Source organism: Myotis myotis, unplaced genomic scaffold (genome assembly GCF_014108235.1).
Source record: "Myotis myotis isolate mMyoMyo1 unplaced genomic scaffold, mMyoMyo1.p scaffold_m19_p_18, whole genome shotgun sequence".
Classification (NCBI taxonomy): domain Eukaryota; kingdom Metazoa; phylum Chordata; class Mammalia; order Chiroptera; family Vespertilionidae; genus Myotis; species Myotis myotis.
Genome location: NW_023416322.1, coordinates 19,004,099 through 19,024,359, shown reverse-complemented (window position 1 = coordinate 19,024,359; position 20,261 = coordinate 19,004,099). Strand labels below are relative to the sequence as shown.

Genomic DNA, 20,261 nt, shown 5'->3' with positions numbered 1-20,261 from the left:
CCGCGCGGGGCGCTGTGTCTGCAGCCTCCCGGCCCTCCCGGCATGCACCGCCCCGCGCCCCTCCAGGCCCCTCCCCGCCGACCGCGCGCCCGGGCCGAGCGCGAGGTGCCCCCGCCCCTGCCGCCGCCACGAGTCGCCGGGGCGGACCGAGGGCGGGGGGAGCAGCGACGGGGGCCGCGGGCGCTGCCGAGAGGAGGCCGGGCTTGGGCAGGCGCCTCCGCCAGACCCCACCCCAGCCTGCCGACCCCACCCCCTGCGCCTTCCTCCCGGGGGCGCGCGCGCGGGCACGCGCTCGGAAGTCTGGGGTCGGCGCCGAGTGCGGACCGCGTCCCGGGCGGCTGAGGGCGGCGCGGAGGCGGCGTGCGGGGCAGTGGTCGGCGAGCCGCACGGTCCTCGCCCGCAGCGCCCACCCGCCGGTCTCCAGCGAGAGCCGCCGCCACCGCGAGCCCGGCCCCTGGGCCCGGGAGCTCAGCCCGCAGAGCGGCCTCCGGGGGACGCCGCCGGGAGAGGAACGCGCCGTGGCCGGTGCCGTGGCCCAGCGCGCGGGCGGCGGGATGAGGGGCGGCGAGCGGGCCGCGCGGGCGCTGCGGCCCCGGGGGCGCCTCTGGCCGGTGCTGGCCGTGCTGGCCGCGGCGGCCGGCTGCGCCCGGGCGGCCATGGACGAGTGCACGGACGAGGGCGGGCGAGCGCAGCGCTGCATGCCCGAGTTCGTCAACGCCGCCTTCAACGTGACCGTGGTGGCCACCAACACGTGCGGGACTCCGCCGGAGGAGTACTGTGTGCAGACCGGGGTGACCGGAGTCACCAAGTCCTGTCACCTGTGCGACGCCGGGCAGCCCCACCTGCAGCACGGGGCCGCCTTCCTGACCGACTACAACAACCAGGCCGACACCACCTGGTGGCAGAGCCAGACCATGCTGGCCGGGGTGCAGTACCCCAACTCCATCAACCTCACGCTGCACCTGGGTAAGCGGTGACAGCCCCGCGCCCCGCTCCTGCTCGCCCACAGCGCCGGGCCCAGCCTCCGGGGCCCACGCCGCCGCGCGCGGGCGGCTTTGCTCCCCAGTCCGGGCCACACAGAATTCCCTTCTCCAGCCTCAAACTAGATCCAACTCTGAACGTCCTGCGAGGGCCAAGATGCTTCCCGCCAGCATCTCTCCGTTTGCGCTCTCTCTCTCTCTCTCTCTCTCTCTCTCTCTCTCTCTCTCTAACTTGGCCGGATTCTCGCTCCCTTGATGAGTCACTATTTCGGCTGGTTTTCTCCCTCTTCTTTGAAACATTAAGCAGAAGCTGCCACCCATGCTTTCCTCTCTCCTAGCGGGGCCATCACAGCGCATTCTTGGATCAGAGGCGGGAAGGTCCGCCTTCAGCGCCTTTACCTTGTTGCAGTATCTCCAGGGCGGAGGGTGATTGAACAAGCTAGAGAGGAAGGGGTCCAAGATGAGGGAATTTGAGGAGAGCAAATGCCTTTACGACCCATAAAGCTCTATGTCATTAGAATAGAAATTCACTTTTAAAGTTATTGCTCTTTACAGTTCTTCAGCCTTAGAGTCACAAAGCTGTTTCCCTGCTAATCCTAGTAACAGAAAACAAAGGGAGGTGTCTGCACTCCCTGTAATTGCTGGGCCCAGTTTTGTCCCTGGGTAAAAAGGTTCTCCTGCCTGTCTTCTTGCTTTGATTCCAAGCAAGTGTAGAAACATGTGTAAGTGAGCTTTTAGAAACCAGGAAAGGGGTGTATAGAAAACTTCATTGAGGTTGGGGGGGGGGGCGGGTTTGGGGGGGGGGGCTGGATGAGGATGGACATGTTTATCCTCAAGGATCAAACATCATGTTTCAGCTAGATAAGTGTTTCTCCACCACTGCAATATATAAACAAAGGAAATGATTTATGTTGTTTAACAGAGTCACAAACAACATGACGTGTGAGAAGCCAGCATTTGATTTGTGGAAGCTTTAATCCCCATTGCATTGGAAGTCTCGATGTCACCGGTAGCTGGTAGTAATGAATTTCCAGAGAGGGCAGAGTAACAAGCCATTCTTCTGTCAACGCAGGATTATTCTATAAAGGGAGTGACATTATTTGGGGGCCTTTGGAAGGAATGTTTTGTGGGCACATGGTTCTTTCGGTAGTGGTGTGGTATTTTTCTTTCCACTGCTCTCTGGTACACTGAACTTTATACAAGTGTCAAGATGCCAGGGAAGGAATATATGACTTACAAAAAATGCTTTGAAAAGTGGAGTGAAATTACTGTGTATGGAGTGTTAGAAAAGCAGTACTTAGCACCTTTGTTGTGGTAAGTACCATTTTATTGGTAGTCAAGGCATTAGGAAGAGGAAACATTTTGAAAATAAGTTCAAAAGGGAGAAATTCTGAGACACCTCTTTTTCAGAGATGGAAGAAAACTGTGCTGAGCTCAGTTTTTCAGAGGTATTGGAAACGTGTAGAATTAGCAGGCTTGTGGATGGAGCCAGGGGCCTTTGTAAAGACTGCAAGACACCTAGGGTCTCAGGCTTAATGGGGCTGCTCCTTAGCTATTTTCTCCCAAGTATTACATTTTTAAACTTGGCCAGGATTACTTTTGAAATGTATATTCAGCTATTTTTGTTTAAATTGTGACTTGTTAAAGTTTCTGTGTTGAATGCCCACGAAATCTTACATTATTTTCAAATACTGAATATTTCAAAGCAAAGGCATTGCCTTGATGTCTCAAAAGTCAGCCTGAGAGTCAGCTGAAAATTTCTGAACAAGCATCTTCTTATTGAGGTAAAGGTGGGGCTGTCAGTCTTGGCCTCTGAGTTTTCTGCTGTGGGTACCATGTAGCAAAAGGTTATTTGAGGTGATTTGTAGAGGTGGCTAGATTACTCAGTGATTACTTCTCTGTTACAGCCACCATGTGGTGGGTAAGACAGTATCGGTCAAGTTAGGTTGCTACTGCTGGGAGGTAGATATATTAACGGTGGGTCTTGGTGATTAAAAGGTCAAAAGAGATTTTAGAGTTCACCTACTTAGGACTCTAACATGACTTTTTGCTCTAAAAATATTATATGTTTGGACTTGTTTTTTGCTGGAAGATTTTTTTCCAGTTTTTTTTTTTTTTAAATAATCTTGGTAAATGCAGTTCATAAACCATAGGTTTAGAAATTCTAAGTATAAAAACAAGTTAAAGTAGTTTTCAGATGACCATTGTGATTAACTGTAAAAAACATTTACTTTCAACTTCTCAGATAGACAATTTCTAAAAACTTGACTAGAACCTATTGTACTTATTCTTGGGTCAGAAATGATGTCCTGGAGGAAATGGTGTATGGTGGGAAGGGGCGGGAGATTAGTGTGTAGTAGGGTTGATGTCTCAATCAATATCTCTCCCCTTCTCACTCACCTCCTACTCCCCATTTCCTCCCCCCCCTTTTTAAATGACAAGGATGTATGTATACATGCTTGTTATGATCTATAATTTATGGCAAATAGGCAAGGCTTTATGATGTTCAGCATATTCACTCCCTCACCCCAGTTACCCCATGGGTTCTAGCCACCTAATTATTCCCACGAATTCAAGTGCCGTGACTGCTTGTGCATCTATTAAATCTCCCCTCCAGTTCAGATTTCACATACCCTCAAACAAGTGATGCATATTGTGCCTTGCCCTTCCGGAGCACGTGAAACGCGAAGGGAGCCGTGTGAAAGAACAGGTTCTGGCGACCACTTTTCTAGGCTTCCTTTTAATGTTCAACTTTGAACACAGTACACTTTAAAATAAGCCAAGTCGGATTGCACTTAAGTAGTCGCAAGTAGCATACGTGTTTTGGCACCGATCGTCAGTCATTTTTTTATTGTAAAAATAACACATGCCACGGTGAATTAAAACAGCAAGTTTAATGATTAGTGAGTCTCTGCATCTCCAGTTGCTAAGTTGCTTTGGAGACCACCGTGCACGGCTTCTTATGTTACCTTCTGGAAACTTCTCATGCACACACATGTGTATATAAAATCACATGATCATTTCAACTGCTACCTTTTTTTGGGGGGGGGGATGAGGCACATTTTAACAGATGGCAAGTACAAATTAGATCATTGTACTATTATCATCACTTGTATAAAAGCCAGGAAAATCAGCAATGGTTCTGAAAGGAGCCATGTCTCCAGGAGCATATCCAGTCATCCAGGGTGCAGGGTGCAGTGTGTCTTCCGATAAAATGAGTTAAAGTTGCTGTGGGAACCAGAATTGCATTTTCTGCTTGTTGTGGAGAGTAATCTCAACCAGGCACCCTTTTCTAAACAGAAGTCTTTCTTATTTTGCCTTCAACTTCTGGATCCTCTCTTCCAGCGTCTGCATGGATTAATTCGACTGCGGATTGTGTGGCTCTTGTGTTTTATAATAAAGCATAATAGGTTTCATTAGTATCAGTGGGGTAGCTGATAGTAAGATTGTGGCTGAGGATTTGCTTTGTATTAAGCCGCCCTTTTTCATTAACTTGATAGCCATTGTGGATGGAGACTTGGTAACCTGGGTCTTCATCTTGGGGGAAGGTGGCTGTGTCTCTTTCTGAAAACAGTTAGATTAAGGGAGTGCTTATAAAACCAACTCAGTCAAAGTTTATGGAATGCCTAAAGTTTACACCAAGACCAGATTCATTTCCAAGCTCCTCATCAGCTTTAGGGACAAATCGTGATTGAACGATGCATTTTTCTCTCTATCTAAATATCCTTTTTGTGAATCTAAATCAAAATAGTTGGTCTATAAGGATATTACATTTTATTCTGTTTGGTCCTCTGCGTATATACTTAGCATGAAACAAACAGCATTTTCTCCCCAGGAAAATCTTCTGCCAGGTAGGCTCTGACTGACGCCTGCCTTCCACCACCATCAGGGAATGGTGTGCTCCGGTGACATCACTGTGGTATTTGCGTACCCCGGGGGGACACTATTTTAGTTTGTCTCACAAAGGCCTGATTTACACGTTGCAGGTCTCAACTTGAGACGTGAAGGCGCTCTTCTTCAATGGCCAGGGGTTGTTGAACACAGTTTTATAAAGCCCTTGTTTTCCGGTTCTGCAGTTCACTGCTTTTTCTGTAAATACCTTGTCCCTGTTTCTAAAGGATTTCAGAAAAACCGGGCACACATTCGGAGAGAAGTTGGGACTAGAAGGCACCCCCAACCCCTCCCGGTAATTTTGTCATTGGCCACATCTGTGGGAAGGCTAAGGTTTGCCTATTTCAATTCTAAATCCTTTTAGGAAGCTGGATATGCCTTTTGCTATGCACTCCTTCCCACTGTGCATACATTCTCATGTTACTGCCAAAGAGGCTGCAAGCATTTTAAAAATACCCACTCAACACATAGCGCCGTAGCCCAGAGGAAGGTATAGAAGACTGAAGGTCTCGCCGGCAGAAGTTTATACTCTATTAGATGGAATTTTCCTGCTCCCTTGTAATGCCATTTCGATAATAAACCAGGAGTGCCTTTATGATATTTCACAGTTTATAAAGCCTCCAGGATATCACAGATTTGATTTTCACAACTCAGAGCAGGCAAAGGTGAGGATCCTGAGGTGGTGATTTGCCAGCAGTCACAGTAGAGGTAGATTTTGACTCCTTAGTCTAAAGCACTGGCTCCTGGGACTCAGCTTCTTTAACAAATCTCTCTCTCAAAAAAAAAAAAATCGTTTATTCCAGAGCAACTTTAAAATACAAGGACATGTACACACTGTCTCAGAGATACCAGACTCCCTTGGTTTCCCTCCTAGTCCCTCTCTGTTCCTTTTTACTTGTTTCTGGAAGCCTTTTTTAAAATATTTATTTATTTATTTTAATTCTGCTCACTCTCCCTGAATGAACTCTTAATCTCAAGGCTTCATCTGCAAGCTGGCCAGCTCTTTCTCCAGGCCTAAGGACTTGTTGGACATGGTCAATTTGGGATGTCCAGAGGCCATGTCCAAAACTGAATTCATCCCCATCATCATCTTACCCCACTCAAAGCCGTATCTTAATGCACAGAATAATGTTTAACCCTGAGGCCCTTGAATCCATCCTTTGCCAAGTCTCCCATGAAAGATAACCACGCCCGACAGGCTCTCATCAGCAAAGATTGCTCTGTTTGGCGAGCAGATAGGATTCACTCACTGCTGGGCGGTAGGTCAGCCTGGGCAGCTGTAACTCCGCCCCTTCTTTCCCACCCATCTTTCCCCGTCATCTGCCCAAGACTCCACTCTTACCTCTTCTATCCAGCCACGGTGTCTCTGGAATCCTTATCTTTGTCTCTGCCTGACTGTAGCTCCCGTGGAATTTCACCTGGATCACTGCAAAGCCTCCTAGCTAACTGGTGGGCTTTCTGCCTCCAGTTTGGCTCCTGGTATTTGGACAGCCTCACTCGGGACTGAGCGGTGGTTCTAAAATGCAAATCTGAGGATGACATTTCCTAGCTGAAAATTGTGCAGTGGTTCCTTAAGCCTTTAGGAGAACGATAATGTGCAGACTCCTTGGGGTGGGGTACAAGATACTTCAGAACCTAGACCTTCTTCATCGCTAGGCTTCAGTTTTGTCATTTCCATGCTCAGAGGGCTGGTTCTTCGCTTTGGAACACTTCTTCCTGGTATCCTTCCCCTGTTTCTCCCCTTTCCATTCTCACTCATGGCCTGGATTAGGGGTTCCACTCTGTGTCTCTTTGTCTGCTTCCACTTCTAGACCATGAGGTCTTTGAAGGCAGCATCAAAGGCTTCATCATCTTCTCAGTTCAGTGCAACCAAACATTAATTAATTGCTTGTTAAAAAATAAGGGATTAATCTGCCCCTTATCCTAAATGATCAGTTTCCAAGGGTAGAGTTTCAAGTGCCTGTGTGCTGGTTCTGCTACCTTGCCTGACTGGCTTGCTCTAAGATTTGTAAGAGGGACCTGCTGGGATTTGCAAGCATCTTCGTTCTTGTGAAATGATAAAGTTAGATGTTTGCTCATTTGGGCTTAAATTGACAGCTTGCTAAAAAAGAGGCCTACCAGAAAACTCATTTATAGAAATGTCCCTGAGGTTTTAGAGCATTGTGCCAGACTGTGGTGACACTAATTAAGTATGTCTGCTTTTCTTTCCACGGTCTCTTCCCGGGGGCCAGCCTAAAATAACTGGGCCCAGTCAGCCTGGTGCCCAGGGCAGCTCCATATTCATGAAATAAAATAAAGCAGGCTTATCTCCTCCTTAGACAATGGCGCTCTCAGATCTCTCGTGGGAGGAGAACCTTGTGGCGAGGCTGGGGGATGAATTAGGGGATTTACAAGATTTCTTTTCAAACTTTAGGAGTTATATTCCCTCGGCTTCCTTCTTTCACTCTTTGTTTCCAACTGTGTGGCTGCTTCCTGTCATAGTGAGGGCGACATCGGATTTTTGTTAATATCGTCTTCCTTGGATTTCTGAAATTGTCTTCGGATTTTTTTTTTTTAATTCTTTGTCATTTTATCTTCTTTCTGTTTTGAACGTTTCTGGAAATATTAATCCAGAATCAGCCTCCTTCTCATTTTAAAAATTTTCTTGAAATAAAAAATACAAATGGTCTTGTATAGAGTTTGGGACTCAGTGAATTTTGTTTGATGATAAATCACCATGGATGTGAAGATCTCCGCTAACCAGGGTGATTGCCCAGGGCAGTCACCACAGAGGCACCTGCCAGTGTTTCCAGAGATACCACGATGAACAGTCTTTACCCACCCCCCCACAACGTTATAGTTCTAATTTTATGTTTTATGTCTTGGCTGGGATGGAGGTTACATAGGTGTATACATATGTGCAAATTCAGAAGTGCACATTTAATGTTTGTGCACTTCATTGTATGCAAATTACTCCTCAAAAAAATTAAAAAAAAACAGTCATAATGCAAAATAACATATAGGTGATTTCATTTGGTTTTGGTATGGTTTTGACTTAAAATAGAAGAACACAGAAGCTGAGGCTTGATCATCTAAGATATATTTCTCTTACTGTCTTTCTACTTGCTGGCATTCATTAGGTGTTGACTAATAATTGTTGAGTGAAAGGGCAAATAAGTGAACCGCTGGTTTTAGTTGAGGTATCAGCTGGTTTTAGTGGAGAGCGCCTTCAGCAGGGTGTTCAGGTGAGCTTCAGGCAGAGTCAGGGCGCGGGAGTTCTTTCCTCACCCACCTTGAAGCAGGTTTTGGTTGATGCTTTGTGGTTTGAAGTGATGAGATGGTAAGTTTGTGGGTTTTGCTGCTGGTAGATAATTCTCTAAGAATGTCTCTGCCTGGTGGTGGTGTGTTCTTGGTTCCATTGTCTGGTTTTTATATGTAAGTTGTTTAATTTCTGTGGTGAAAACGAACTGTTCCACAAATGACTCGTAGCTAATGTGAAGACCCCGTCTTCTTTCCTTTTTTCTAGTGGCCTCTTCTCGTTGAGCCAGTAAGTCTGCAGCTTGAGTTGTGTGGCTTTCTTAGAGAAGTTTATGAAATGTTGTGAAGTATTTACAACTAAGTGAAAAGACCCACCCACTCAACATGAGATGAGCTTAATGGACTGGGATTCTGAATAGTTAGTGGACAAAGACCTTATGTAAATAAGGCAGCTGGTTAGAGAATTCTTCATTTATGCCCATTGTAATATGGGCTGTGCGGGGAACAATAGATGTTGAAATGTTATATCCTTAAGTAATTTGTAATATGTCTGAGGAGATGAGACAGAAACATTCATGCGCAGGAAATCGATGGGACAACATAAGCACAGCAAAAATAATTCAGTGGAAACCTTTTGAAGTGCAGAGGGAAGACGTGCAGAGCCCTTTGAATGAAGAGTGAGGAAAAGCTCTTTGGGTCTTGAAGAAAAGACCCAAGCGGGACATGAATGGAGGACTTTCCAGGAAGGGTGAGGTGCTTTCATGGCGGTTTAAAAGTAATCAGATAATGGTGAAGGCATTGTTTGCTTCCCACAGAGTAGAGGAGACACGTAGTATGGGTTCTGAGGAGATGAGGATCTTGCAAACTAGGTGACAAAAGAAAGTAAATTACCTTCCATTGAGTGCCTCCTGGTTACCTCTTTGAACCCTTAAAAAAAACAAAAAACGATCTTAAGCATCTCTCCGACTATATCCACTATGGAATAATAATGTGAACTAACTTGTGACTTCTCTGAGGTTGGACAGGCTGAGTTTAGGTTGGAACCCAGGCCTGTTGTGGATGGATTCTACGTTAGAACAGACCTGGTAAGTGAGAGAGAACTGTAGGAAGACCTTGAATTGGGGAGTGAACTGAACTTAAAATCTAGGAGCTGGACCTGGTGTCTCTGTAGACCTCTTCTTGGGGAGCTCTGGTTTTGGGTTGCTTCTTTCAAAACGGGCTTTGCACTTTTTTTCTTGGCAATGGAAGAATTTTAAATTGGGGGCACTTACACTCTTTTAAAATATGTAACCGTTAATGCCTCTAGGACTTTGTAAGGAATTTATTGAATTTCAGAATGAGATCCTGGGTTTTGTCAGCATCTCCTGACAGGGAAAGTGTACCTCATTGCCCATTTCCTGAAGGGTGGTCGGGGGAATGCCAGCTTATCTCCTTTCTGCCTTATCCACGACACCCTTTCTGGTTGTTGAGAATTGCTGAATTTAGTCCGGTTGCTTATGTTATCTGACATCCTTGAAGATAAAGCATCCAGGCCCTCTTCAGGTTCTATTTCGTTTCCCCTCTGCACCAAGTAAATTCTAACTCATACATGGTTGCTTTTTTGTTGTTCAGGTTTGCCAACTGAATAGGTCTAACCACCTTTTATTGATTGATTGATTGATCTGTAACTACGGTGGCCCTAGATTTCTTTGTCACTGTCGTCAGAGTGACTCCCTTCACCTTCTTTTCTGTATAAGTGACCTTGTAAATCTCTAACTGTGTCTCTCTGATCTACCTTATCTCTGTTTCTATCTGTTATTTAATCTGTACCTTCTTAGTCTCCCCAAAGCATCACTGTGTGAAGGTTCAATCAGGGGACTCTTAGATACCCTTAAAAAAAAGGTGTTTTGTTTTGCTTCATTTTATTCGCTTTATCTCTAAAGAACAGGGTCATAATTCCCACTTAGATTTTGTATTTTGGGCTGCTCCCCCCCTACAGACTATCTCCACTTCTAGAACTCAAGATTCTTAGGATGGGCTGTTCTTTACAAGTACCAGTTGACTGATTAAATTTTAAGTCCTACTTTCTCTGCTTTCTCCATAGTCCTGCTTAGTACACATGGTACTCCTGTGATGTCATCACATCCTAGTGACTGATGATTTTTAAATGTGCATGGTCAATGTCTTTTCTGAAGGGGAGGTTAGGTGGGATGACACCCACTGTTACATTTGAGGAATGAGTATTGGGCTTAAAATTGCCCCAGTTGGGCCCTGACCAGTTTGGCTCGGTGGATAGACTGTCTGCCTGTGGACTCAGGGGTCCCAGGTTCGATTCCGGTCAAGGGCATGTACCTTGGTTGCGGGCACATACCCAGTGGGGAGTGTGCACGAGGCAGCTGATCGATGTTTCTCTCTCATCGATGTTTCTAACTCTCTAACCCTCTCCCTTCCTCTCTGTAAAAAGTCAATAAAATATATATTTTTAAAAATTGCCCCAGTTGGTAAAATATAGAAGAATAAGTATTTTCTCAGGGCTTTTCTATCAACTCTGTTCAAAGAGAATATTAAAATCTGAACTATAGACCCTTGAACAACATGGGTTTGAACTGCGTGGTCCACTTATACGTGGATGTTTTTCAATAAATATATGGTTGGCCCTCTGTGTCTGCAGTTTTACATCCTTGGATTCACCCAACCTGGGATCTAAAACAGTATTTTTGATCTGTGATTGCAAATCCAGGGATGGGAATCCCCAGATGCTGAGGGCCAACTGTGTGCATTGTTCTAGGCCATGTTATAGAAGGGACTTGAGCACACAAGTATTTTGGTATCTGCAGGGGGGATCCTGGAACCGGTCCCCCCAGATACTGAGGGATGGCTGTAGTTAAGTTTTGGGGGAGTCAAAAGTTTTTGAAAAGGAGGTAGTGACAGCTTGATGACAACGAGTTGAACAGCTTTTCTTGAGCTTTCTATTCACTGGCAGGGACTGGGAAGCTAGGGTCTAGTTGCCTTGGTTTATACTTTTCTGTTCCACCGAGCCTCGTGCTGCTGTTCCTCCCACAGTGGTTTCTGCTCGTCATGGACCCTATTCCTATAGGACTAATGACTCCTGTTGTTTTGGTGTCACTAAGTTTTTAGATTATTATTATTTTCACACCAGATCATGATCTGGTAGAGATGAGCATCCTGGCATTTTCATTGAAATTGTGTGTTCTTTTTGGAACTGGGAAGAAACAGGGGCTAAGGGTAAAGATTATCAGGGGAGGAGGGAGTTGGAGACCAAGAGAGCAATTGTCTAATGGCTTTGGCCATGTGATCCCATCTTCATGGGAAAAGGGTCATGTTCTGTGGGGTTGAGTATCTAGGATTAACTTTTAGAGAAGCCCTGTATATAGTTTTGGAATTTATAGTATTTTAGATAAGTTCATGGAATAGAAAACCTATTGAAGACTACATTTTTAGAGCTCTACTACAGATGATGAAAGTTTGTGGGAACATCTGTAATGCAGCTGTAATAAAATTTGTTTACTTGATTGGGATTGCTTTAGAGGCTCACACTGGTTCCTTTACTGCTATTTTCTGCATTTTTTTTGCCGCATGCCAAGAAATAAATTAACACCAACTCCTGGTGGGATTAGGGCGTCATTCAGTTTTGTGACTATTCTAAGATTTTGGTTTTAAACGTAGGTCCATTTGAAAGCTCTTCTGTCCTGAGACATGGATGGTGAAACCAGGATACCAAAGGATGGGCTAATTCTGAAATTAACGTATTTTCCAGATGTTTGGAGAATGGAGGCTTGTTTTCTGTGCTGCTTTTTGTGTGTTCTTATGTGCGTCTCTTGTGTTTTTATAGGAAAGCCCGTTGGGGAAGGGAGGATCTGCTTTTCGCTTTGGGAAATAAAATAGGTGTTAAATTTTCGTGTGAAAACATTTGAGTTGGTGCTGCCATTTCTGTGATAGATCGAAGAGGCAACTTTGTTCCGAGGAAGGAGCTGTTGGGAAGGCTGGTGTTGGGGGTGAAACTCCGAGGCAGTGCCTAAAAGCAGACTCGTTCACATCTCCAGCGATTTTCAATTAGGAAGCGCGCCCCTGACGCTCTGACTCAGCAGCCTTTTAACCATGCCTGACTAAATAGACCTTGTTTTTGAAACTCACAGCAGTGCCTAGCTCCCTGCTGTCTTTTGTTCATCCCGCTAACACACAGCTGTTTTGTTCATACATCATTTTGTGTTCAGCTGCCCGGTTACTTCCTATGGTGAATAATGGGACACATGGGAGTTTGAACACCCAAGTGTGTGGTTATTCAAACAGGAAGTCTCAAGGAAGCGCAGTATCCTCGTCCGAGGAACAAAAGGTGGAACGGGAAAGGCCACGGATGGTTCTAAGCCTAAACCATCTGCAGGGAAACAGCTGACAGTTCCTGAGAGACAGGCACTTGGCAGCTTCAAGGTGGGATCCTTTCTTCGGAACTTGATTCATTTTTTAAAAAAACATTTGGCGTCTCCCACTCTAAATCCATAAAACAGACAGAAATGGAGGTGAACAAAGTAACGTGGCCGCTTTACCCGTGGGGAAGCATGTGGATCTTAGGAAAGAAGGTGCAACAACTCGCCTTTCCGGAAGGCGACAAACGCTGTCCCCAGGTACAGGCCAAGAGGTGGGACTTCACAGGGACTTGGAGAGCGGACGGGGTGGATGGAAAGATGAAATTCTGCACAGCCTTTGGTCACTGAGCACTGGAGGACTGTGAGATAAAGGAGAGAGTGGGTTCTACACAGGAGGCATGCATTCTAGCAGAGCCATGGCGGTGAGGACCGTGTTGCCTCCGAACATCCTGCTCACGGGTGCACCAGGGGTTGGAAAAACCACACGGGGCAGAGAACGTGCATCAAAATAGGACTGAAACACGTTAATGTCGGTGATTCTGCTGGAGGAGAGCAGTTATATGATGGTTATGATGAAGAATATGATCATAATATGATGAAGAATACGATTGTCCCATTTTAAATGAATTGAGAGTAGCTAATGAGTTAGGAAACCAAACGAGTGAAGGTGGAGTTCTTGTTGACCACAGTTGTGATTTCTTCTCTGAACGCTTGTTTCATACAGTTTTTGTGCTGAAAACCGGTAATAGTGTATTGTACCAAAGACTTGAAGCAAGGGGTTATAATGAGAAGAAACGAAACGATAATGTCCAGTGTGAAATATTTCAAATTCTTTATGAAGAAGCATTAGCGTCCTACGAGGAAGAAATAGTGCAACAGCTGCCCAGCAATAAACTAGGAGATGTAGAGGATAATGTCGATCAGATACTGAAGTGGATGGAGGAATGGACCAAAGATCATAGCTCTTGACTTATAAGACTGGCCACTTTATAATCACTCTTATATTTCCCTGCCCACATCATATAAATTGTCCAATTATTAGTAAACCCCTTTTATTAAAATTGTGCTGCAGAACTGGTAGGTGTATAGTATAAAGGTTTACGTTTGTGTGTTTTTTTTTCCCCATGAGAAAGCTGAACAACCTTAAGCATAATAAATATAATGTTATTAAAGATTGGGACTAAAAACAGCCATCATTTCATGCTTCCGTTGCTAAAGAATAAATAAATATGACCAAATGTGTGGATGGATATCTTTTAAGTTTATGATAGAAGAAAATGAACATGATCTCTTAAAATAAAATTAAAGTCTAAAGATAAAAATAAAAAATGTGTTTACCACCATACACACTCTAGGATAGTGGTTCTCAACCTTCCTAATGCCGCGACCCTTTAATACAGTTCCTCATGCTGTGGTGACCCCCAACCATAAAATGATTTTCGTTGCTACTTCATAACTGTAATGTTGCTACTGTTATGAATCGTAATGTAAATTTCTGATATGCAGGATGTATTTAGGCGACCCCTGTGAAAGGGTTGTTCGACCCACAGGTTGAGAGCCGCTGCTCTAGGACAAAACATAAGCGCTGTAGAGAAGGGTAAAAGCTCCGCGGGGCTGCAAAGGAGATCTGATTAGAGCTGATCTAGATAAGTGACTTCACGGAAAATTTTTAGATTCCTACCAACTTCGAGATTCTTTGATTATATGATAGAGGACTTGTTAGAACGAGTCAAATCCTGATTTTAGATTTAAAAACGAAAATTAAATCTCTAAAAGCAGGGGGAGCGAACAATTTATATTAAGCAAGTAGGGCAGCCATGTTTAACCTGTTTCATCTCATGGCACATATAAACTAATTACTAAAATTCTGCAGCACACCAAAAAATACATATTTTTTTGCCATTCTGACCAAAAAACTAGGTATAATTTTGATTCATTCATGCCAGATGGCTATTGTTGTGTTGGCTGTTGTCATTTTTTATTTGACAACCTAAGAGAAAAGAGGTCAGTGCCCCCTGACTAAATAGTCAGGTATTTATTGCGTATTTTAAAAATCCTTGCGCTCACTAGTTGAAAATCGCTGAAGTAGGGTGATGCAAATGCTAAAGAAAAAAAATTCAGTTTTGGGCTTAATTAATGGGAGCAATAGTATTCAATCAAAGGAGTATCGGCTATGCTCCTTGTATGGTTGAACTCTGCCCCCAATTCCAGTTATAGTAAACATGTTTACACAGCATGGGTGCTGCATCTTTTCTTGATTCCTTTTTTACCCCCCTTTTGCTTGTTTATTTGGTTATATCATACTTGAGGCGAATTTCAACTCCATGAAGATTTTATTTTATTTTAACATTTTAGAGATAGAAGAAGGGAAAGGGAGAGAGTGAGAAAAACATCGATGTGAGAACAAAACATTGATGGGTTGGTTGCCTCCTACACACCCCCTACTAGGGTTTGAGCCACAACCCAGGCATGTACTCTGACCAGGAATCAAATCAGCAACCATTTGGTGCACAGGATGATGCCCAACCAACTGAGCCGCACCAGCCAGGACTCCAGGAAGATTTTGTTAATTTCTGGTTCCTTCTCCCCCCTCCATAGCGCTTGCCATTACATTGTTTGATATTCATGTATTCATTCATTTCTAAAAATCAGTACAACAAACATATTGCATGCCTATGATGTAAGAGGTACTATCTTATAATTGTTTCCTCTATTTCCCCATTAGACTGAGTTCATTGAGAACAAGTTGAGTTTATTGATTCATCAAACAAAATACTTATTGAGTGCCTGTATATAAAAGGCACCACAAAGTGCTGGAGACAGGGCAGAGAAGACCTAGAGCTGAACTTCTGGGTGAAAAGCATGCAGTGCAGAGGACCTGACCCAGGGAGAGTTTTATTGGCTTTCTTTTTCCATTGGCTCTAAGCTCCCTAGTGTATAGCATGATACCTTTTCTCTAGGTGCTCAGAAGTTTGCTGAATGAGTGAGTTCCTATTTCTGTGAGGCTATGGTCACAGAATGCAGATGCAGCTAGAGAATGGCAATTTTGTTTAGATTTCCCCAAGGTGGGCTTTGCCTTTTACATAGGGTTGTCGAACTTAAGTGGGATGAGATGGCTAGTGCATGGTGTGGCTTCCTTACCAACATCGTTAGGTAAAGTCTTGCCACAGCAGCAGAGAGCCCCAACAATAAAGTTGTTTAAAAAACGTTTGTTTCCCTTTCACGGGGTGGTCCCGAGGTAGGTGGGCAGCTGGGTAGCTCGATCCACAAAGATGTTCTGGGACCCAAGCTCCTTGCATCTTCATGCTCTTCCATCCCTTGGGGGGTGGCCCTCACGTATGTGTGGTGGAAGTTGGTGATAGACTCTTCTGGGAAGATACTGCCAAGGAGTGTGTGCTTAATTCTTACGACAGAGACCAAAAGTGGCACATCGTTCTATCACCTGCTGCTGGAGGGTGCTTCCTGTACCCAGTGGAGGCTGGGAAATGTAGGCTAGCTGGGCACCTGTGCCCAGCCACACGTCTGTTACGGTGACAGAGGGAGAACTGATTTTGGCAAGCGGCTCTGGCATGCCAACACTTCTACTCTGGTGATGTCCTTGCCAACGCTGTGCAGGAGAGCCTACCTCTCCCAGGTTCTGGTCTTCCTGGAACACCTTACTCTAGAGCAGTGGTTCTCAACCTTCCTAACGCCGCGACCCTTTAATACAGTTCCTCATGTTGTGGTGACCCCCAGTTGCATTGTTACAAATTGAACTTAATTAAAGCATAGTGATTAATCACAAAAACAATATGTAATTATATATGTGTTTTCCGATGGTCTTAGGCGACCCCTGTGAAAGGGTCATTCGAGCCATGACTGGTTTGGCTCAGTGCATAGAGCGTCGGCCTGCGGACTGAAAGGTCCCAGGTTCGATTCTGGTCAAGGGCATGTACCTTGGTTGCGGGCACATCCCCAGTGGGGGGTGTGCAGGAGGCAGCCAATCGATGTTTCTCTCTCACCGATGTTTCTGACTCTCTATCCTTCTCCCTTCCTCTCTGTAAAAAATTAATAAAATATATTTTTTTAAAAAGAAGGGTTGTTCGACCCCCAAAGGGGTCGTGACCCGCAGGTTGAGAACCGCTATTTTGGAGGCTCCCATCCTGTGGCTCACAGCTTTAGGAAATGGATCTAGAAAAACTAGCAACCTCTGTGGACCCTCACAGGCTCGGGCTTCAGAAGAAGAGGCTCTGCCAAAACGGGTGAGTGCTCATCCTGCTCTTCTCAGCGTGGCCTTCGCTCCCTACCTTTGCAGAATTCATTTTCTTCTGAGACCGGACCAGGTTGGCACTGAGACCTCCTTGCATTGGTGTTGAGTCCGTAGCAGGTCCAGGGCGGAGGAGCACCTCCCAGCCAGGATCCTGATTTAGTTGACAGTCCTGAGCATGTTTACCTTGGGCTGTGATGGATGAATCAAATCTGTTGTGAAATCCAGATGTGTTTTAGATCAAGAATTCCAGGAGTGATAAAACAGTGCCTGTTGTTTGTGCCACTTACCGGCCACCTGAACATCCTGTCTTGTTCTGGGATCTTTTTTTTAATGTGTTTACCTTTTTCTTGAATATGAGTTCATGGAGGGCAGGAACTGTGTGTAAATTCATTAGATCAGCAACTTAGAGCTAGGTACTTGACTTACGGAATCAGAGTAAATTTAGTAAAATGGGTGTGTACACGTAACAGCCACAGCAGTAGCAGTGCCCCCAGCCAAACACTTCCGTATTCCTGCAGCGAAATATACTTACACTTTAGGTCAGTGATGGCGAACCTTTTGAGCTCGGCGTGTCAGCATTTTGAAAAACCCTAACTTAACTCTGGTGCCGTGTCACATATAGAAATTTTTTGATATTTGCAACCATAGTAAAACAAAGACTTATATTTTTGATATTTATTTTATATATTTAAATGCCATTTAACAAAGAAAAATCAACCAAAAAAATGAGTTTGCGTGTCACCTTTGACACGCGTGTCATAGGTTCGCCATCACTGCTTTAGGCTGATTAAAGGCTGCAAGGACCTCCCACTAACTTTAAGTCATGCTTTGTTGTCGAATGTCAGGAAAATCCTCTGCTCTTGAGCACTTTTTGAATTTTGGCACACTGCGTCACGCTTTATTATATGTTATACCACTTATATAGATAGACTATTTCAAAATTTGGCACCCAATAGGCATTTGGTAATTATTATTATCTAACTAAATGAATAAAGCCCCATTTAATAGGAACTTTTATTTGGTCAAAAGGAATAATTTTAACATTTATTTTGAGAATTTGAGTGGATGGGTTATTAAATTACGGTAAGAATATTTAGAAGTACATAAAAGAGCATTATGGAAATGTTTAAGAGAAGTGGTTGAATTCTAACCAAAAATACCTATTCTAAGAAAAAAGAATTTTTTTCCTTGTTTTTTGTTTGATTGTTTTTTTGTAAAAATGCGATTTCATCTCCAATACCTATGCATAGTTTGTTAGGAACCTGGCTGCACTAAAGCCATCTCATTTGAGATACTTTTTGAATTGGAGTTAATTCTGATTTCTTGTTCTCAGAAGCAGATGTCTGGGTCCTTCCTCTATTCACACTTTATGCATCTCCCCATCTACCTACCTATTTAGCACAGCTTTGTTTTCCTTTCTGTCCAATTGGTTTAAATCAGTAGTAAATCAGTGTCCCTTAGAATCTCTTAAAAAAATTACTCATGTTGAGGGTGACTTATAAATGATTTCTTTTACTTGTTGAGTTCTCTCAGCTTGGTTTTTGCTTTCTAAAAGATTGTGGTCTCCTTCAATTACTCTTATTTTCTTCTTAGCCAAACTCATTATCTTTATTTGCTCAGAGTCCTTTGCCATCACCCTTTGCCTACAATATGTCATGTCCTTTGGGCTTTATCATTCCAGTGTTGTTTTTTAAGGAATTTGCCTTCTCAATACATTCTTTTCCACATGCAGAAGGATGAAGACAGCAGTGGCTATTGCACCACTCATTTGGTCACTTGAGCATACTGTCTTGTTCTGGAATCTTTTTCATGTGTATTTCCTCATATGAGTTCACTGAGGACAGGAAGTTTGTTTTAAACCATTAGGTCAGCAGGTTAGAGCGAGGTACTTGCCTCGCGAAATGATAGGCATTTACATATGCTTTGGCTATCTTGATGAATCAGAAAACTCAATTCGAAACGGATAGGGAAGCATAGGGCTAAATTTAACAAATATGTGCAGGCTAATTTCCGGACATCGCCCTATTGTGGACAGTAATAATAGAAAACCTGCCTGTGTTCCGATGCATTTTCTTTTCAGAACAGGAAAGTAGCTGAAACCAACTATAAACTTGTTCTTTTTAAGAAGCCTCCTCTTCCTTTCCAGGATCCACGATGCCAAGTTCAGTACCTTTCTTTTTTTAGGATGGCAGTGTTTCTCAGACTGAGACTTGAAGAATTTCTGTCTCCCTAAGTATAAAGTCCTGCAAAGTAGCTGTTTGAAGGTTATTACAATGTCACACAATTCTTAATCTTGATTGCCAACAAGCCCAGAGGTTATTTCTCTGTGAGGAAATCTGTTGTCACTTTAGGCTGGTGGTTCCCAAGGGCTCACCAGTAACAAACGAATCACCTCTGGAGTTTTTTGAAATAAGTTATGTGGATTACTGTGACGTGCTGTTCCGTATTTACAAGTAAATACAAGATAAAAGAGGTAATTATATTGTTTGTGTAACTGGTTGTCTGTTTCAGTGCACAGAGACCAGAGTAGAAGTGAAGTAAATGAGTAGAGGAGTACTTCTTCCGCCGTAGGTACCCACTACCCTAGATTTTGTGTTTTATTCCCTTGCTTTCAAAAAGAGACAGTTTTATCATCCCTAGACAATGGATTGCTTGTTTTTTGAGTTTATAAAGATGGTTTACTGTGTGTCATCATCTACTGCAACTTGCTTTTGTCACTCGGTACATTTCTAAAGTGTAATTGTAATTAATTCATTTGCATCCTCTGTAGGAATTCTGTTAAGCGATTATAATACAGTAACTTATTGGTCATCCTGTTGATAGACTTTATGTTGTTTTTGTTAGTATGAATAATGTTCTGTGCGTATTCTTACACGTTTCCTGATGCTCATGTGTGAGAGTCTCACTGGGTTGCTAGGTCATAATAAGTATTTTCAATTGTATGAGATCATGCAAATAGTTTTCCACAGTGGCTATGCCAGTTGAATGCTCACCAGCAAGGTTAATATAAGGCTGTTGACCCAAATTTGGTATTGTTAGAATTCTTAAATTTTGCCCATTTGATGGTCTAAAATGATATTTCAGTGGCTTAATTTATAAGGTTGAGTATCTTTTCATGTGTTTATTGGTCTTCCATATTTCATTTTCTGTAAAACGTCTGTTCATGTTTTTTGCCCCTTTTTCCTTAGAATTTTTAGAATTCTTTATATATTCTGGGTACTGATCCTCTATCTGTTACGTACTGTCTGTATTTTCTACCAGTGTGTGTGATTTCTCCTTTTTATATTTCTTACATCTTTTGGGCAGAATCTCTTAATTTTAATATCAAATGTATCAGTATTTTCTCTGGTAGTTAGCCTTTTTATGTCTTCATATATTTTCTTTTAAGGACTTTGTAAAGTTTTAAAATTTACCTTTTACATTTAAGTTCTTAATTCTTCTGACATTAATTTGTGTGTTGTCCTTAACTCCTTGGGCAAATCCCTTTCAAACTTAGTCTTCTAGTTTAGTTATATCCTAGCTGTCTTTGGGCCTTTGCTC

At 43.5% G+C, this 20,261-nt stretch overlaps 1 protein-coding gene and 1 pseudogene across 1 annotated transcript in view; both read left to right on the top strand.

Moving 5' to 3' along the window:
- Positions 1–226: 226 nt before the first annotated feature.
- The window catches only part of LAMC1 (laminin subunit gamma 1), a 105,742-nt gene continuing 85,707 nt past the window's right edge, over positions 227–20,261 (top strand). The window contains exon 1 of the mRNA XM_036342250.1: positions 227–966. Within this exon, the coding sequence (XP_036198143.1) occupies positions 555–966 (412 nt within the window). The 5' untranslated portion in view covers positions 227–554. The remainder of the gene's footprint in view (positions 967–20,261) is intronic.
- On the top strand, positions 10,463–13,869 carry LOC118672672 (annotated as a pseudogene).